The sequence below is a fragment of the Mustelus asterias genome, unplaced genomic scaffold (genome assembly GCF_964213995.1).
Source record: "Mustelus asterias unplaced genomic scaffold, sMusAst1.hap1.1 HAP1_SCAFFOLD_3939, whole genome shotgun sequence".
Lineage (NCBI taxonomy): Eukaryota > Metazoa > Chordata > Chondrichthyes > Carcharhiniformes > Triakidae > Mustelus > Mustelus asterias.
Window position 1 is genome coordinate 5001 of NW_027593884.1, and position 14612 is coordinate 19612.

Here is a 14612-nt window from a genome sequence, read left to right on the forward strand (position 1 = left end):
AACCCCGTGCTGTACCTGTCCTGGGAGTGTTTGATGGGGGCCAGTGTAGAGGAAGCTTTACTCTGTATCTAACCCCGTGCTGTACCTGTCCTGGGAGTGTTTGATGGGGGACAGTGCAGAGGAAGCTTTACTCTGTATCTAACCCCGTGCTGTACCTGTCCTGGGAGTGTTTGATTGGGGACAGTGTAGAGGGAGCTTTACTCTGTATCTAACCCCGTGCAGTACCTGTCCTGGGATTGTTTGATGGGGGACAGTGTAGAGGGAGCTTTACTCTGTATCTAACCCCGTGCTGTACCTGTCCTGGGAGTGTTTGATGGGGACAGTGTAGAGGGAGCTTTACTCTGTATCTAACCCCGTGCTGTACCTGTCCTGTGAGTGTTTGATGGGGGACAGTGTAGAGGGAGCTTTACTCTGTATCGAACCCCGTGCTGTACCTGTCCTGGGAGTGTTTGATGAGGGACAGTGTAGAGGGAGCTTTACTCTGTATCTAACCCCGTGCTGTACCTGTCCTGGGAGTGTTTGATGGGGACAGTGTAGAGGGAGCTTTACTCTGTATCTAACCCCGTGCTGTACCTGTCCTGGGAGTGTTTGATGGGGGACAGTGTAGAGGGAGCTTTACTCTGTATCTAACCCCGTGCTGTACCTGTCCTGGGAGTGTTTGATGGGGGACAGTGTAGAGGGAGCTTTACTCTGTATCTAACCCCGTGCTGTACCTGTCCTGGGAGTGTTTGATGGGGACAGTGTAGAGGGAGCTTTACTCTGTATCTAACCCCGTGCTGTACCTATCCTGGGAGTGTTTAATGGGGACAGTGTAGAGGGAGCTTTCCTCTGTATCTAACCCCATGCTGTACCTGTCCTGGGAGTGTTTGATGGGGGCCAGTGTAGAGGAAGCTTTACTCTGTATCTAACCCCGTGCAGTGCCTGTCCTGGGATTGTTTGATGGGGGACAGTGTAGAGGGAGCTTTACTCTGTATCTAACCCCGTGCTGTACCTGTCCTGGGAGTGTTTGATGGGGGCAGTGTAGAGGGAGCTTTACTCTGTATCTAACCCCGTGCTGTGCCTGTCCTGGGATTGTTTGATGGGGACAGTGCAGAGGGAGCTTTACTCTGTATCTAACCCCGTGCTGTACCTGTCCTGGGAGTGTTTGATGGGGACAATGAAGAGGGAGCTTTACTCTGTATCTAACCCCGTGCTGTACCTGTCCTGGGAGTGTTTGATGGGGGACAGTGCAGAGGAAGCTTTACTCTGTATCTAACCCCATGCTGTGCCTGTCCTGGGAGTGTTTGATGGGGGACAGTGCAGAGGAAGCTTTACTCTGTATCTAACCCCGTGCTGTACCTGTCCTGGGAGTGTTTGATGGGGGACAGTGTAGAGGGAGCTTTACTCTGTATCTAACCCCGTGCAGTACCTGTCCTGGGATTGTTTGATGGGGGACAGTGTAGAGGGAGCTTTACTCTGTATCTAACCCCGTGCTGTACCTGTCCTGGGAGTGTTTGATGGGGACAGTGTAGAGGGAGCTTTACTCTGTATCTAACCCCGTGCTGTACCTGTCCTGTGAGTGTTTGATGGGGGACAGTGTAGAGGGAGCTTTACTCTGTATCGAACCCCGTGCTGTACCTGTCCTGGGAGTGTTTGATGAGGGACAGTGTAGAGGGAGCTTTACTCTGTATCTAACCCCGTGCTGTACCTGTCCTGGGAGTGTTTGATGAGGGACAGTGTAGAGGAAGCTTTACTCTGTATCTAACCCCGTGCTGTACCTGTCCTGGGAGTGTTTGATGGGGGACAGTGCAGAGGAAGCTTTACTCTGTATCTAACCCCGTGCTGTACCTGTCCTGGGAGTGTTTGATTGGGGACAGTGTAGAGGGAGCTTTACTCTGTATCTAACCCCGTGCAGTACCTGTCCTGGGATTGTTTGATGGGGGACAGTGTAGAGGGAGCTTTACTCTGTATCTAACCCCGTGCTGTACCTGTCCTGGGAGTGTTTGATGGGGACAGTGTAGAGGGAGCTTTACTCTGTATCTAACCCCGTGCTGTACCTGTCCTGTGAGTGTTTGATGGGGGACAGTGTAGAGGGAGCTTTACTCTGTATCGAACCCCGTGCTGTACCTGTCCTGGGAGTGTTTGATGAGGGACAGTGTAGAGGGAGCTTTACTCTGTATCTAACCCCGTGCTGTACCTGTCCTGGGAGTGTTTGATGGGGACAGTGTAGAGGGAGCTTTACTCTGTATCTAACCCCGTGCTGTACCTGTCCTGGGAGTGTTTGATGGGGGACAGTGTAGAGGGAGCTTTACTCTGTATCTAACCCCGTGCTGTACCTGTCCTGGGAGTGTTTGATGGGGGACAGTGTAGAGGGAGCTTTACTCTGTATCTAACCCCGTGCTGTACCTGTCCTGGGAGTGTTTGATGGGGACAGTGTAGAGGGAGCTTTACTCTGTATCTAACCCCGTGCTGTACCTGTCCTGGGAGTGTTTGATGGGGGACAGTGTAGACGGAGCTTTACTCTGTATCTAACCCCGTGCTGTTCCTGTCCTGGGAGTGTTTGATGGGGGACAGTGTAGAGGGAGCTTTACTCTGTATCTAACCCCGTGCTGTACCTGTCCTGGGAGTGTTTGATGGGGGACAGTGTAGAGGGAGCTTTACTCTGTATCTAACCCCGTGCTGTACCTGTCCTGGGAGTGTTTGATGGGGACAGTGTAGAGGGAGCTTTACTCTGTATCTAACCCCGTGCTGTTCCTGTCCTGGGAGTGTTTGATGGGGGACAGTGTAGAGGGAGCTTTACTCTGTATCTAACCCCGTGCTGTACCTGTCCTGGGAGTGTTTGATGGGGACAGTGTAGAGGGAGCTTTACTCTGTATCTAACCCCGTGCTGTACCTGTCCTGGGGGTGTTTGATGGGGACAGTGTCGAGCAGTTTGACCTCCTCACCTTCCAGCCCAGAGCGTGTAGTCCCACCAACGCTCCATAGTGGGAGCACAGAGGTCGAACAGGGTCGATCAGCACTTTCTGTAGAGTCAGTAGAATCTGGTGGTAGAGGCAGCTCACTAAATCACTGTGCCACCTGTCAGAGAACACATCAAACCCGTCAGATCACAGCATATCGAACTGCGCACAGTCCCGGTCTCCCTATCCCCACACTCGGAGTTACTGCGCACAGTCCCGGTCTCCCTATCTCCACACTCGGAGTTACTGCGCACAGTCCCGGTCTCCCTATCCCCACACTCGGAGTTACTGCGCACAGTCCCGGTCTCCCTATCCCCACACTCGGAGTTACTGCGCACAGTCCCGGTCTCCCTATCCCCACACTCGGAGTTACTGCGCACAGTCCCGGTCTCCGTATCCCCACACTCGGAGTTACTGCGCACAGTCCCGGTCTCCGTATCCCCACACTCGGAGTTACTGCGCACAGTCCCGGTCTCCGTATCCCCACACTCGGAGTTACTGCGCACAGTCCCGGTCTCCGTATCCCCACACTCGGAGTTACTGCGCACAGTCCCGGTCTCCCTATCCCCACACTCGGAGTCACTGCGCACAGTCCCGGTCTCCCTATCCCACACTCGGAGTTACTGCGCACAGTCCCGGTCTCCGTATCCCCACACTCGGAGTTACTGCGCACAGTCCCGGTCTCCGTATCCCACACTCGGAGTTACTGCGCACAGTCCCGGTCTCCCTATCCCACACTCGGAGTTACTGCGCACAGTCCCGGTCTCCCTATCCCACACTCGGAGTTACTGCGCACAGTCCCGGTCTCCCTATCCCACACTCGGAGTTACTGCGCACAGTCCCGGTCTCTGTATCCCACAATCGGAGTTGCTAGCACAGGAAGGATGGGCTGAATGGCCTCATTCTAGTCTGGGCAGCTGGGAAGGGGCTTACCGGAATGTGTGGCTCAGCAGTAAGGCAGCGTAGTCTCGCAGTGTCCAGTGGTCGTTGAGGGGGTTGATGGAGGCAGCCAGAGGTTCCAGGATACAGTACATCACACTGGACACAAGGCTCTTGATGTAGGTGCCCAGGTAGAGGTAGGGATTCTGGATCAAACTCTTTACAATATGCAGCAGCCGAGTTAACTGCTCCAGGTCATGGCTCACTGACTTAACCTGTTAACCAGAGAGAAAGGACATCACTGTGAGAGTGGGCGGATCACCCTATCACAAGGTCGGCGCTGAGGGAGCGCCGCACTGTGGGAGGGTCAGTGCTGACGGACCTCCACACTGTGGGAGGGTCAGTGCTGAGGGAGCGCCGCACTGTGGGAGGGTCAGTGCTGAGGGAGCGCCGCACTGTGGGAGGGTCAGTGCTGAGAGAGCGCCACACTGTGGGAGGGTCAGTGCTGAGGGAGCGCCGCACTGTGGGAGGGTCAGTGCTGAGGGAGCGTCAGTGCTGAGGGAGCTCTGCACTGTGGGAGGGTCGGTGCTGAGGGAGCGCCACACTGTGGGAGGGTCAGTGCCGAGGGAGCGCCACACTGTGGGAGGGTCAGTGCTGAGGGAGCGCCGCACTGTGGGAGGGTCGGTGCTGAGGGAGCGCCGCACTGTGGGAGGGTCGGTGCTGAGGGAGCGCCGCACTGTGGGAGGGTCAGTGCTGAGGGGGTGCCGCACTGTGGGAGGGTCAGTGCTGAGGGACGCCGCACTGTGCGAGGGTCAGTGCTGAGGGAGTGCTGCACTGTGGGAGGGTCAGTGCTGAGGGAGCGCCGCACAGTGGGAGGGTCGGTGCTGAGGGAGCGCCGCACTGTGGGAGGGTCGGTGCTGAGGGAGCGCCGCACTGTGGGAGGGTCAGTGCTGAGGGAGGGTCGGTGCTGAGGGAGGGTCAGTGCTGAGGGAGCGCCGCACTGTGGGAGGGTCAGTGCTGAGGGAGCGCCGCACTGTGGGAGGGTCAGTGCTGAGGGACGCCGCACTGTGGGAGGGTCAGTGCTGAGGGAGCACCGCACTGTGGGAGGGTTGGTGCTGAGGGAGTGCCACACTGTCAGACGGTCAGTGCTGAGGGTGTGCCGCACTGTGGGAGGGTCGGTGCTGAGGGAGTGCCGCACTGTCAGACGGTCAGTGCTGAGGGAGTGCCGCACTGTGGGAGGTTCAGTGCTGAGGGAGCGCCGCACTGTGGGAGGGTCAGTGCTGAGGGAGTGCCACACACTCAGAGGGTCAGTGCTGAGGGAGTGCCGCACTGTCAGAGGGTCAGTGCTGAGGGAGTGCCGCACTGTCGGAGGGTCAGTGCTGAGGGAGTGCCGCACTGTCGGAGGGTCAGTGCTGAGGGAGTGCCGCACTGTCAGAGGGTCAGTGCTGAGGGAGTGCCGCACTGTCAGAGGGTCAGTGCTGAGGGGGCTGGACACTGTCAGAGGGTCAGTGCTGAGGGAGCGCCGCACTGTCAGAGGGTCAGTGCTGAGGGAGCGCCGCACTGTGGGAGGGTCAGTGTTGAGAGCGCGTCGCACTGTGGGAGGGTCAGTGCTGAGGGAGCGCCGCACTGTGGGAGGATCAGTGCTGAGGGAGTGCCGCACTGTCAGAGGGTCAGTACTGAGGGAGTGCCGCACTGTCAGAGGGTCAGTGCTGAGGGAGTGCCGCACTGTCAGAGGGTCAGTGCTGAGGGAGCGCCGCACTGTCAGAGGGTCAGTGCTGAGGGAGTGCCGCACTGTCAGAGGGTCAGTGCTGAGGGAGTGCCGCACTGTCAGAGGGTCAGTGCTGAGGGAGTGCCGCACTGTCAGAGGGTCAGTGCTGAGGGAGTGCCGCACTGTCGGAGGGTCAGTGCTGAGGGAGTGCCGCACTGTCAGAGGGTCAGTGCTGAGGGAGTGCCGCACTGTCGGAGGGTCAGTGCTGAGGGAGTGCCGCACTGTCAGAGGGTCAGTACTGAGGGAGTGCCGCACTGTCAGAGGGTCAGTGCTGAGGGAGTGCCGCACTGTCAGAGGGTCAGTACTGAGGGAGTGCCGCACTGTCAGAGGGTCAGTGCTGAGGGAGTGCCGCACTGTCAGAGGGTCAGTGCTGAGGGAGTGCCGCACTGTCAGAGGGTCAGTGCTGAGGGAGTGCCGCACTGTCAGAGGGTCAGTACTGAGGGAGCGCCGCACTGTCAGAGGGTCAGTGCTGAGGGAGTGCCGCACTGTCGGAGGGTCAGTGCTGAGGGTGTGCCGCACTGTCAGAGGGTCAGTACTGAGGGAGTGCCGCACTGTCGGAGGGTCAGTGCTGAGGGAGTGCCGCACTGTCAGAGGGTCAGTACTGAGGGAGTGCCGCACTGTCAGAGGGTCAGTGCTGAGGGAGTGCCGCACTGTCAGAGGGTCAGTGCTGAGGGCGCGCCGCACTGTCAGAGGGTCAGTACTGAGGGAGCGCCGCACTGTGGGAGGGTCAGTGCTGAGGGAGCGCCGCACTGTGGGAGGATCAGTGCTGAGGGAGCGCCGCACTGTCAGAGGGTCAGTGCTGAGGGAGCGCCGCACTGTGGGAGGGTCAGTGCTGAGGGAGCGCCGCACTGTCAGAGGGTCAGTGCTGAGGGAGCGCCGCACTGTCAGAGGGTCAGTGCTGAGGGAGCGCCGCACTGTCAGAGGGTCAGTGCTGAGGGAGCGCCGCACTGTGGGAGGGTCAGTGCTGAGGGAGCGCCGCACTGTGGGAGGGTCAGTGCTGAGGGAGCGCCGCACTGTGGGAGGGTCAGTGCTGAGGGAGCGCCGCACTGTCGGAGGGTCAGTGCTGAGGGAGTGCCGCACTGTGGGATCCAGTGAGTGAACGGTGTAATGTGAAGGGCAGCTGGAGCAAGGCGAGGCCGGGACGGTCGGACAGATGCCGGGACGGTCGGACAGAGGCCGGGACGGTCGGACAGAGGCCGGGACGGTCGGACAGAGGCCGGGACGGTCGGACAGAGGCCGGGACGGTCGGACAGATGCCGGGACGGTCGGACAGAGGCCGGGACGGTCGGACAGAGGCCGGGACGGTCGGACAGAGGCCGGGACGGTCGGACAGAGGCCGGGACGGTCGGACAGAGGCCGGGACGGTCGGACAGAGGCCGGGACGGTCGGACAGAGGCCGGGACGGTCGGACAGAGGCCGGGACGGTCGGACAGAGGCCGGGACGGTTACAGGATGGGAACTTACCCCACTGACCACGTAGACAAAGTATGGGAGCAGAGCTGCAACCTTCGAGTTGGACTGAAGGTCCTGGAGTGCGGCCTGGAAGCAAACAGATACAGAGTGAAGCTCCCTCTACACTGTCCCCATCAAACACTCCCAGGACAGGTACAGCACGAGGTTAGATACAGAGTAAAGCTCCCTCTACACTGTCCCCATCAAACACTCCCAGGACAGGTACAGCACGGGGTTAGATACAGAGTAAAGCTCCCTCTACACTGTCCCCATCAAACACTCCCAGGACAGGTACAGCACGGGGTTAGATACAGAGTAAAGCTCCCTCTACACTGTCCCCATCAAACACACCCAGGACAGGTACAGCACGGGGTTAGATACAGAGTAAAGCTCCCTCTACACTGTCCCCCATCAAACACTCCCAGGACAGGTACAGCACGGGGTTAGATACAGAGTAAAGCTCCCTCTACACTGTCCCCATCAAACACTCCCAGGACAGGTACAGCACGGGGTTAGATACAGAGTAAAGCTCTCTCTACACTGTCCCCCATCAAACACTCCCAGGACAGGTACAGCACGGGGTTAGATACAGAGTAAAGCTCCCTCTACACTGTCCCCATCAAACACACCCAGGACAGGTACAGCACGGGGTTAGATACAGAGTAAAGCTCCCTCTACACTGTCCCCATCAAACACTCCCAGGACAGGTACAGCACGGGGTTAGTTCGATACAGGGTATGAGGAGGTTGATCGGTGCACAGACACATGCCGATATCGGAGCCTCCCGCCTGCTGCCTCACCTTCATCAGTTGATGGTCGTCTCCGAGCACCGCTCTGCTGATTTGCTGGTAATATTTCAGGAGGTCCTCGGAGAGGCTGGAGACGGCCACCGGAACTGGAGAGGAACAAACGCAAAGAGGAACATCACCGGCCACACAATCACACACACCCCGGGGAGGTCATTCAGCCCACCCTTCCTGTGCTAGCTCTTTGAAAGATCTATCCAATTAGTCTCCCTCCCCCCGTTCTTTCCCCACAGCCCTGCAAATATCTCCAATTCCCCCTTTTGAAAGTTCCTGTTGAATCTGCTTCCACCGCCCTGTCAGAGAGCGCCTTCCAGATCACAACAACTCGCAAAAAAACATCCCCCTCCACCCCACAGCGCGGATAGGGTTGTCAGTCAGAAGCTTTTCCCCGGAGTCTAATACGAGGGGGATGAAGAACATTAGAGGGGGAAAGTTCAAAGGAGATGTGAGGGGCAAGTTTATTAGACTGAGCACGGTGACACAGTGGTTAGCACTGCTGCCTCACAGCGCCAGGGACCCGGGGCAGCACGGTGGCACAGTGGGTTAGCACTGCTGCCTCACAGTGCCAGGGACCCGGGGCAGCACGGTGACACAGTGGGTTAGCACTGCTGCCTCACAGCGCCAGGGACCCGGGGCAGCACGGTGACACAGTGGGTTAGCGCTGCTGTCTCACAGCGCCAGGGACCCGGGGCAGCACGGTGACACAGTGGGTTAGCGCTGCTGTCTCACAGCGCCAGGGACCCGGGGCAGCACGGTGGCACAGTGGGTTAGCGCTGCTGTCTCACAGCGCCAGGGACCCGGGGCAGCACGGTGGCACAGTGGGTTAGCGCTGCTGTCTCACAGCGCCAGGGACCCGGGGCAGCACGGTGGCACAGTGGGTTAGCACTGCTGCCTCACAGTGCCAGGGACCCGGGGCAGCACGGTGACACAGTGGTTAGCACTGCTGCCTCACAGTGCCAGGGACCCGGGGCAGCACGGTGGCACAGTGGGTTAGCGCTGCTGTCTCACAGCGCCAGGGACCCGGGGCAGCACGGTGGCACAGTGGGTTAGCACTGCTGCCTCACAGCGCCAGGGACCCGGGGCAGCACGGTGACACAGTGGTTAGCACTGCTGCCTCACAGTGCCAGGGACCCGGGGCAGCACGGTGGCACAGTGGGTTAGCGCTGCTGTCTCACAGCGCCAGGGACCCGGGGCAGCACGGTGGCACAGTGGGTTAGCACTGCTGCCTCACAGTGCCAGGGACCCGGGGCAGCACGGTGGCACAGTGGGTTAGCACTGCTGCCTCACAGCACCAGGGACCCGGGGCAGCACAGTGGCACAGTGGGTTAGCACTGCTGCCTCACAGCGCCAGGGACCCGGGGCAGCACGGTGACACAGTGGGTTAGCACTGCTGCCTCACAGCGCCAGGGACCCAGGGCAGCACGGTGGCACAGTGGGTTAGCACTGCTGCCTCACAGCGCCAGGGACCCGGGGCGGCACGGTGGCACAGTGGGTTAGCACTGCTGCCTCACAGCGCCAGGGACCCGGGGCAGCACGGTGACACAGTGGGTTAGCACTGCTGCCTCACAGCGCCAGGGACCCGGGTTCGATTCCCCGGGGCTCGGGTCACTGTCTGTGTGGAGTCTGCACGTTCTCCCCGTGTCTGCGTGGGTTTCCTCCGGGTGCTCCGGTTTCCTCCCACAGTCTGAAAGACGTGCGGGTTAGGGTGCATTGGTAAATGGTAAATTGCCCCATCGTGTCAGGGGAACTAACTGGGGTTAACAAATGGGGTTATGGGCCTGGATGGGATTGTGGCCGGTGCAGACTCGATGGGCCGAATGGCCTCCTCCTGCACTGTCAGTGTTCTCTGCGAGTGGTGGGTGTCTGGAACACGCTGCCAGGGGTGGTGGTGCAGGCAGATACGATGGGGGCGTTTAAGGGGCTTTTAGATCAGCTCATGACTGTGTGAGCAATCGAGGGATATGGGGCAAGGGCAGGCAGAGGGATTAGTTTAGTTTGGTGTCAGGTTCAGTATAAGTCTGTGGGCTGAAGGGACTGTTCCTGGGCTGGACTGTTCCATGTTCTAACACCCCCCCCCGTCTGGTTCTTCTCTTGATTCTCTTCCGTCCAGCCGGGGAATACTGATCTGCCGGGTGCAGGGTGAGGGCGAAACCACACACCTGCCCGTTTAAATAAAGAATTGAGGTTCCAGAGGGATACTCACCCACACCCTGAGACTCCTGATTCCCTCTGCTGTCCAGGTAAGAGACCTGAACTGGAGAAGCAAACACAGAGACCAGGAGTTAGAGAGATCAGAGATAGCAACAGATACAAACTTCACCCCGACTCCCTCATTCCACCGGGCCAGTCTCCAGCCCAGCATTCCCTACCTCGGACCACCGTCTCTCCGCAGCTCTTGGGGAGGCTGGTGGCGAGGGCCAGGTCCACCAGGTTCACCTCACGATCCTCGACCACAAACAGCTCTCCCTCTTTCACAGCACGGAACGGCAGCGCATCAGCAGCATTGTAACCACACACAGGCTGCAGAGAGAGAGAGAGAGAGGGACTGGGCAGTGAGAGCAACGCTGAGTGATACACAAAACACCCACAGAGTCACCGGCCCAGAGGGTCAGTGCTGAGGGAGTGCCGCACTGTCAGAGGGTCAGTGCTGAGGGAGTGCTGCACTGTCAGAGGGTCAGTGCTGAGGGAGTGCCGCACTGTCGGAGGGTCAGTGCTGAGGGAGTGCCGCAGTGTCAGAGGGTCAGTGCTGAGGGAGCGCCGCACGGTCAGAGGGTCAGTGCTGAGGGAGCGCCGCACTGTCAGGGGGTCAGTGCTGAGGGAGTGCCGCACTGTCAGAGGGTCAGTGCTGAGGGAGTGCCGCACTGTCAGAGGGTCAGTGCTGAGGGAGCGCCGCACTGTCAGAGGGTCAGTGCTGAGGGAGCGCCGCACTGTCAGAGGGTCAGTGCTGAGGGAGTGCCGCACTGTCAGAGGGTCAGTGCTGAGGGAGTGCCGCACTGTCAGAGGGTCAGTGCTGAGGGAGCGCCGCACTGTCAGAGGGCCAGTGCTGAGGGAGTGCCGCACTGTCAGAGGGTCAGTACTGAGGGAGTGCCGCACTGTCAGAGGGTCAGTGCTGAGGGAGCGCCGCACTGTCAGAGGGTCAGTGCTGAGGGAGCGCCGCACTGTCAGAGGGTCAGTGCTGAGGGAGTGCCGCACTGTCAGAGGGTCAGTGCTGAGGGAGTGCCGCACTGTCAGAGGGTCAGTGCTGAGGGAGCGCCGCACTGTCAGAGGGTCAGTGCTGAGGGAGCGCCGCACTGTCAGAGGGTCAGTGCTGAGGGAGCGCCGCACTGTCAGAGGGTCAGTGCTGAGGGAGCGCCACACTGTCAGAGGGTCAGTGCTGAGGGAGCTCCGCACTGTCAGAGGGTCAGTGCTGAGGGAGTGCCGCACTGTCAGAGGGTCAGTGCCGAGGGAGCGCTGCACTGTCAGAGGGTCAGCGCTGAGGGAGTGCCGAACTGTCAGAGGGTCAGTGCCGAGGGAGCGCCGCACTGTGGGAGGGTCAGTACCGAGGGAGCGCCGCACTGTCGGAGGGTCAGTGCTGAGGGAGTGCCGCACTATCAGTGGGTCAGTGCTGAGGGAGTGCCGCACTGTCAGAGGGTCAGTGCTGAGGGAGCGCCGCACTGTCAGAGGGTCAGTGCTGAGGGAGCGCCGCACTGTCAGAGGGTCAGTGCTGAGGGAGTGCTGCACTGTCAGAGGGTCAGTACTGAGGGGGCGCCGCACTGTCAGAGGGTCAGTACTGAGGGAGCACCACACTGTGGGAGGGTCAGTGCTGAGGGAGTGCTTCATTGTGGGAAAGTCAGTGCTGAGGGAGTGCCGCACTGTCAGAGGGTCAGTGCTGAGGGAGCGCTGCACTGTCAGAGGGTCAGTACTGAGGGAGTGCCGCACTGTCAGAGGGTCAGTGCTGAGGGAGCGCTGCACTGTCAGAGGGTCAGTACTGAGGGAGTGCCGCACTGTCAGAGGGTCAGTGCTGAGGGAGCGCCGCACTGTCAGAGGGTCAGTGCTGAGGGAGCGCCGCACTGTCAGAGGGTCAGTGCTGAGGGAGCGCCGCACTGTCAGAGGGTCAGTGCTGAGGGAGCGCTGCACTGTCAGAGGGTCAGTACTGAGGGAGTGCCGCACTGTCAGAGGGTCCGTGCTGAGGGAGCGCCGCACTGTCAGAGGGTCAGTGCTGAGGGAGTGCCGCACTGTCAGAGGGTCAGTGCTGAGGGAGCGCCGCACTGTCAGAGGGTCAGTGCTGAGGGAGCGCCGCACTGTCAGAGGGTCAGTGCTGAGGGAGCGCCGCACTGTCAGAGGGTCAGTGCTGAGGGAGCGCCGCACTGTCAGAGGGTCAGTGCTGAGGGAGCGCCGCACTGTCAGAGGGTCAGTGCTGAGGGAGCGCCGCACTGTCAGAGGGTCAGTGCTGAGGGAGCGCCGCACTGTCAGAGGGTCAGTACTGAGGGAGTGCCGCACTGTACCGAGCACATTAACTGTGTCTGGTGGGGAGGGTGCCTCTGACAGCGTTGGCCTCAGTTCCCCTACACTGCCCCTCCCCCCCCCGAGTCGTTCCTCCACACCTACCTCCACGTTGGCCCAACGCAGAGCCCGGTTAATGTCTTCCACCGTCAGACGCCTGCGTTTGGAATGCTTCATAAACTGGGCACCGTTCTGTAAGAGGATGAGAGCCGGCTGGTTATATCGTCCGCTGGTTACCGCTCCTATCAGGACGGGTGCCATGCCCCCCTCACCGGTTAATCTCTCTCGCCGCTGGTCCTCTCGCTCTTACCTGTGTGGTCTCCCGCAGCCGGTAACATACGTCCTGGGCCAGCAGAGAGCTGATCTCATCCCCAATCTCCAAACCCACGCTCTCCGCCATTAACCTCACCGACTCCTTACTGATCTCCACGTACTTACGCTCCTCTCGTTCAGACATTCTGCAGGTGGAGGGGCCACGCTGGCTGCTCGTCACTCCCAATGCTCCACTAACTAAACACTCACTCGCTCACCGGCCCTGCTAACTACTGACACATCTCTGACTGCTCATTAACCGGGTCCTGACTAACCAGCTCCCACATCGAGCCTGTCTTCAATAGAAAGGTCTTTCACCAACCGATATCCACCTGCTCCTTGCTAGCTAGTAATAACTGACCCTCTAGTTACTACCCCTTCTCTAACTAGTAATAACTGACCCTCTAGTTACTACCTCTTCTCTAACTAGTAATAACTGACCCTCTAGTTACAATCCCTTACCTAACTAGTGATAACTGACCCTTCACTAATGGTTCTGTCGCTTCTCTAACTGGTAACAACAAACCCTTCACTAACTACTTACATATTAACCCTTCACTAACAGATCAACCCCTAACCTCCAATAACCAATCCTTTACCATCTGATATTAATCAACATTTCACTGTTTACCAGCTCTTCACTAACCAGTAATGGTAAACCCTTCAGTATCTAGTAACCAACACATCTCTAACTAGTTACTAACCCCACAATAACCCACTGCACTGGCTAGTTAACCAACCCTTCATTAGCTAGAACTAACCAACCTTCCACCAGCTCCACATTAACTAGCACTGACCCTAACCCTCTGCACTGACTGGTTAACCCCCCACTAACTAGTGATAACCCCCACTAACCAGCCACCAGCTGCTCTCCCGCCTCTGATTGGAGGTGAGGGAAACTGCTTCCGGGTTCAGGGCATTGGCCAACCGGCCGCCTCCGGGCGGTGGGCGGGGATCAGCTCTGCGCGCTGATTGGTCAGGGCGGCTGTCAGTCACATCCGGCCACGTGACTGCGGCAGGGCGCTGATCATTTAAAAGGGCAATGACCCCCAGGACTGGGTGGGCCCCACTATTGGGGGTAAATGAGTGGGGGAAGGGTGGAGAGGGTGGGGAGACGGGCGGGGGGAGGGATGCGGGGAGACGGGCGGGGGAGGGATGCGGGGAGACGGGCGGGGGAGGGATGCGGGGAGACGGGCGGGGGAGGGATGCGGGGAGACGGGCGGGGGAGGGATGCGGGGAGACGGGCGGGGGAGGGATGCGGGGAGACGGGCGGGGGAGGGATGCGGGGAGACGGGCGGGGGAGGGATGCGGGGAGACGGGCGGGGGAGGGATGCGGGGAGACGGGCGGGGAGGGATGCGGGGAGACGGGCGGGGGAGGGATGCGGGGAGACGGGCGGGGGAGGGATGCGGGGAGACGGGCGGGGGAGGGATGCGGGGAGACGGGCGGGGGAGGGATGCGGGGAGACGGGCGGGGGAGGGATGCGGGGAGACGGGCGGGGAGGGATGCGGGGAGACGGGCGGGGGAGGGATGCGGGGAGACGGGCGGGGGAGGGATGCGGGGAGACGGGCGGGGGAGGGATGCGGGGAGACGGGCGGGGGAGGGATGCGGGGAGAGGGGCGGGGGAGGGATGCGGGGAGAGGGCGGGGGAGGGATGCGGGGAGAGGGGCGGGGGAGGGATGCGGGGAGAGGGGCGGGGGAGGGATGCGGGGAGAGGGGCGGGGGAGGGATGCGGGGAGAGGGGCGGGGGAGGGATGCGGGGAGAGGGGCGGGGGAGGGATGCGGGGAGAGGGGCGGGGGAGGGATGCGGGGAGAGGGGCGGGGGAGGGATGCGGGGAGAGGGGCGGGGGAGGGATGCGGGGAGAGGGGCGGGGAGAGGGCGGGGGAGGGATGCGGGGAGAGGGGCGGGGGAGGGATGCGGGGAGAGGGGCGGGGGAGGGATGCGGGGAGAGGGGCGGGGGAGGGATGCGGGGAGA

General features: G+C 60.5%; 1 protein-coding gene across 1 annotated transcript in view; it reads right to left on the reverse strand.

Annotated features, from left to right (window-relative positions):
- The window catches only part of LOC144490869 (TAF6-like RNA polymerase II p300/CBP-associated factor-associated factor 65 kDa subunit 6L), a gene marked incomplete at its 3' end in the record, with an annotated part of 16473 nt that extends 2950 nt beyond the window's left edge, over positions 1–13523 (reverse strand). Inside the window, exons 1-8 of the mRNA XM_078208560.1 lie at positions 12637–13523; positions 12432–12518; positions 10214–10364; positions 10048–10098; positions 7839–7933; positions 7051–7125; positions 3873–4093; positions 2925–3057 (exon numbers count right to left, since the gene is read on the reverse strand). Coding sequence (XP_078064686.1) covers positions 2925–3057; positions 3873–4093; positions 7051–7125; positions 7839–7933; positions 10048–10098; positions 10214–10364; positions 12432–12518; positions 12637–12783 — 960 coding nt within the window. The remainder of the gene's footprint in view (positions 1–2924; positions 3058–3872; positions 4094–7050; positions 7126–7838; positions 7934–10047; positions 10099–10213; positions 10365–12431; positions 12519–12636) is intronic.
- Positions 13524–14612: the final 1089 nt, after the last annotated feature.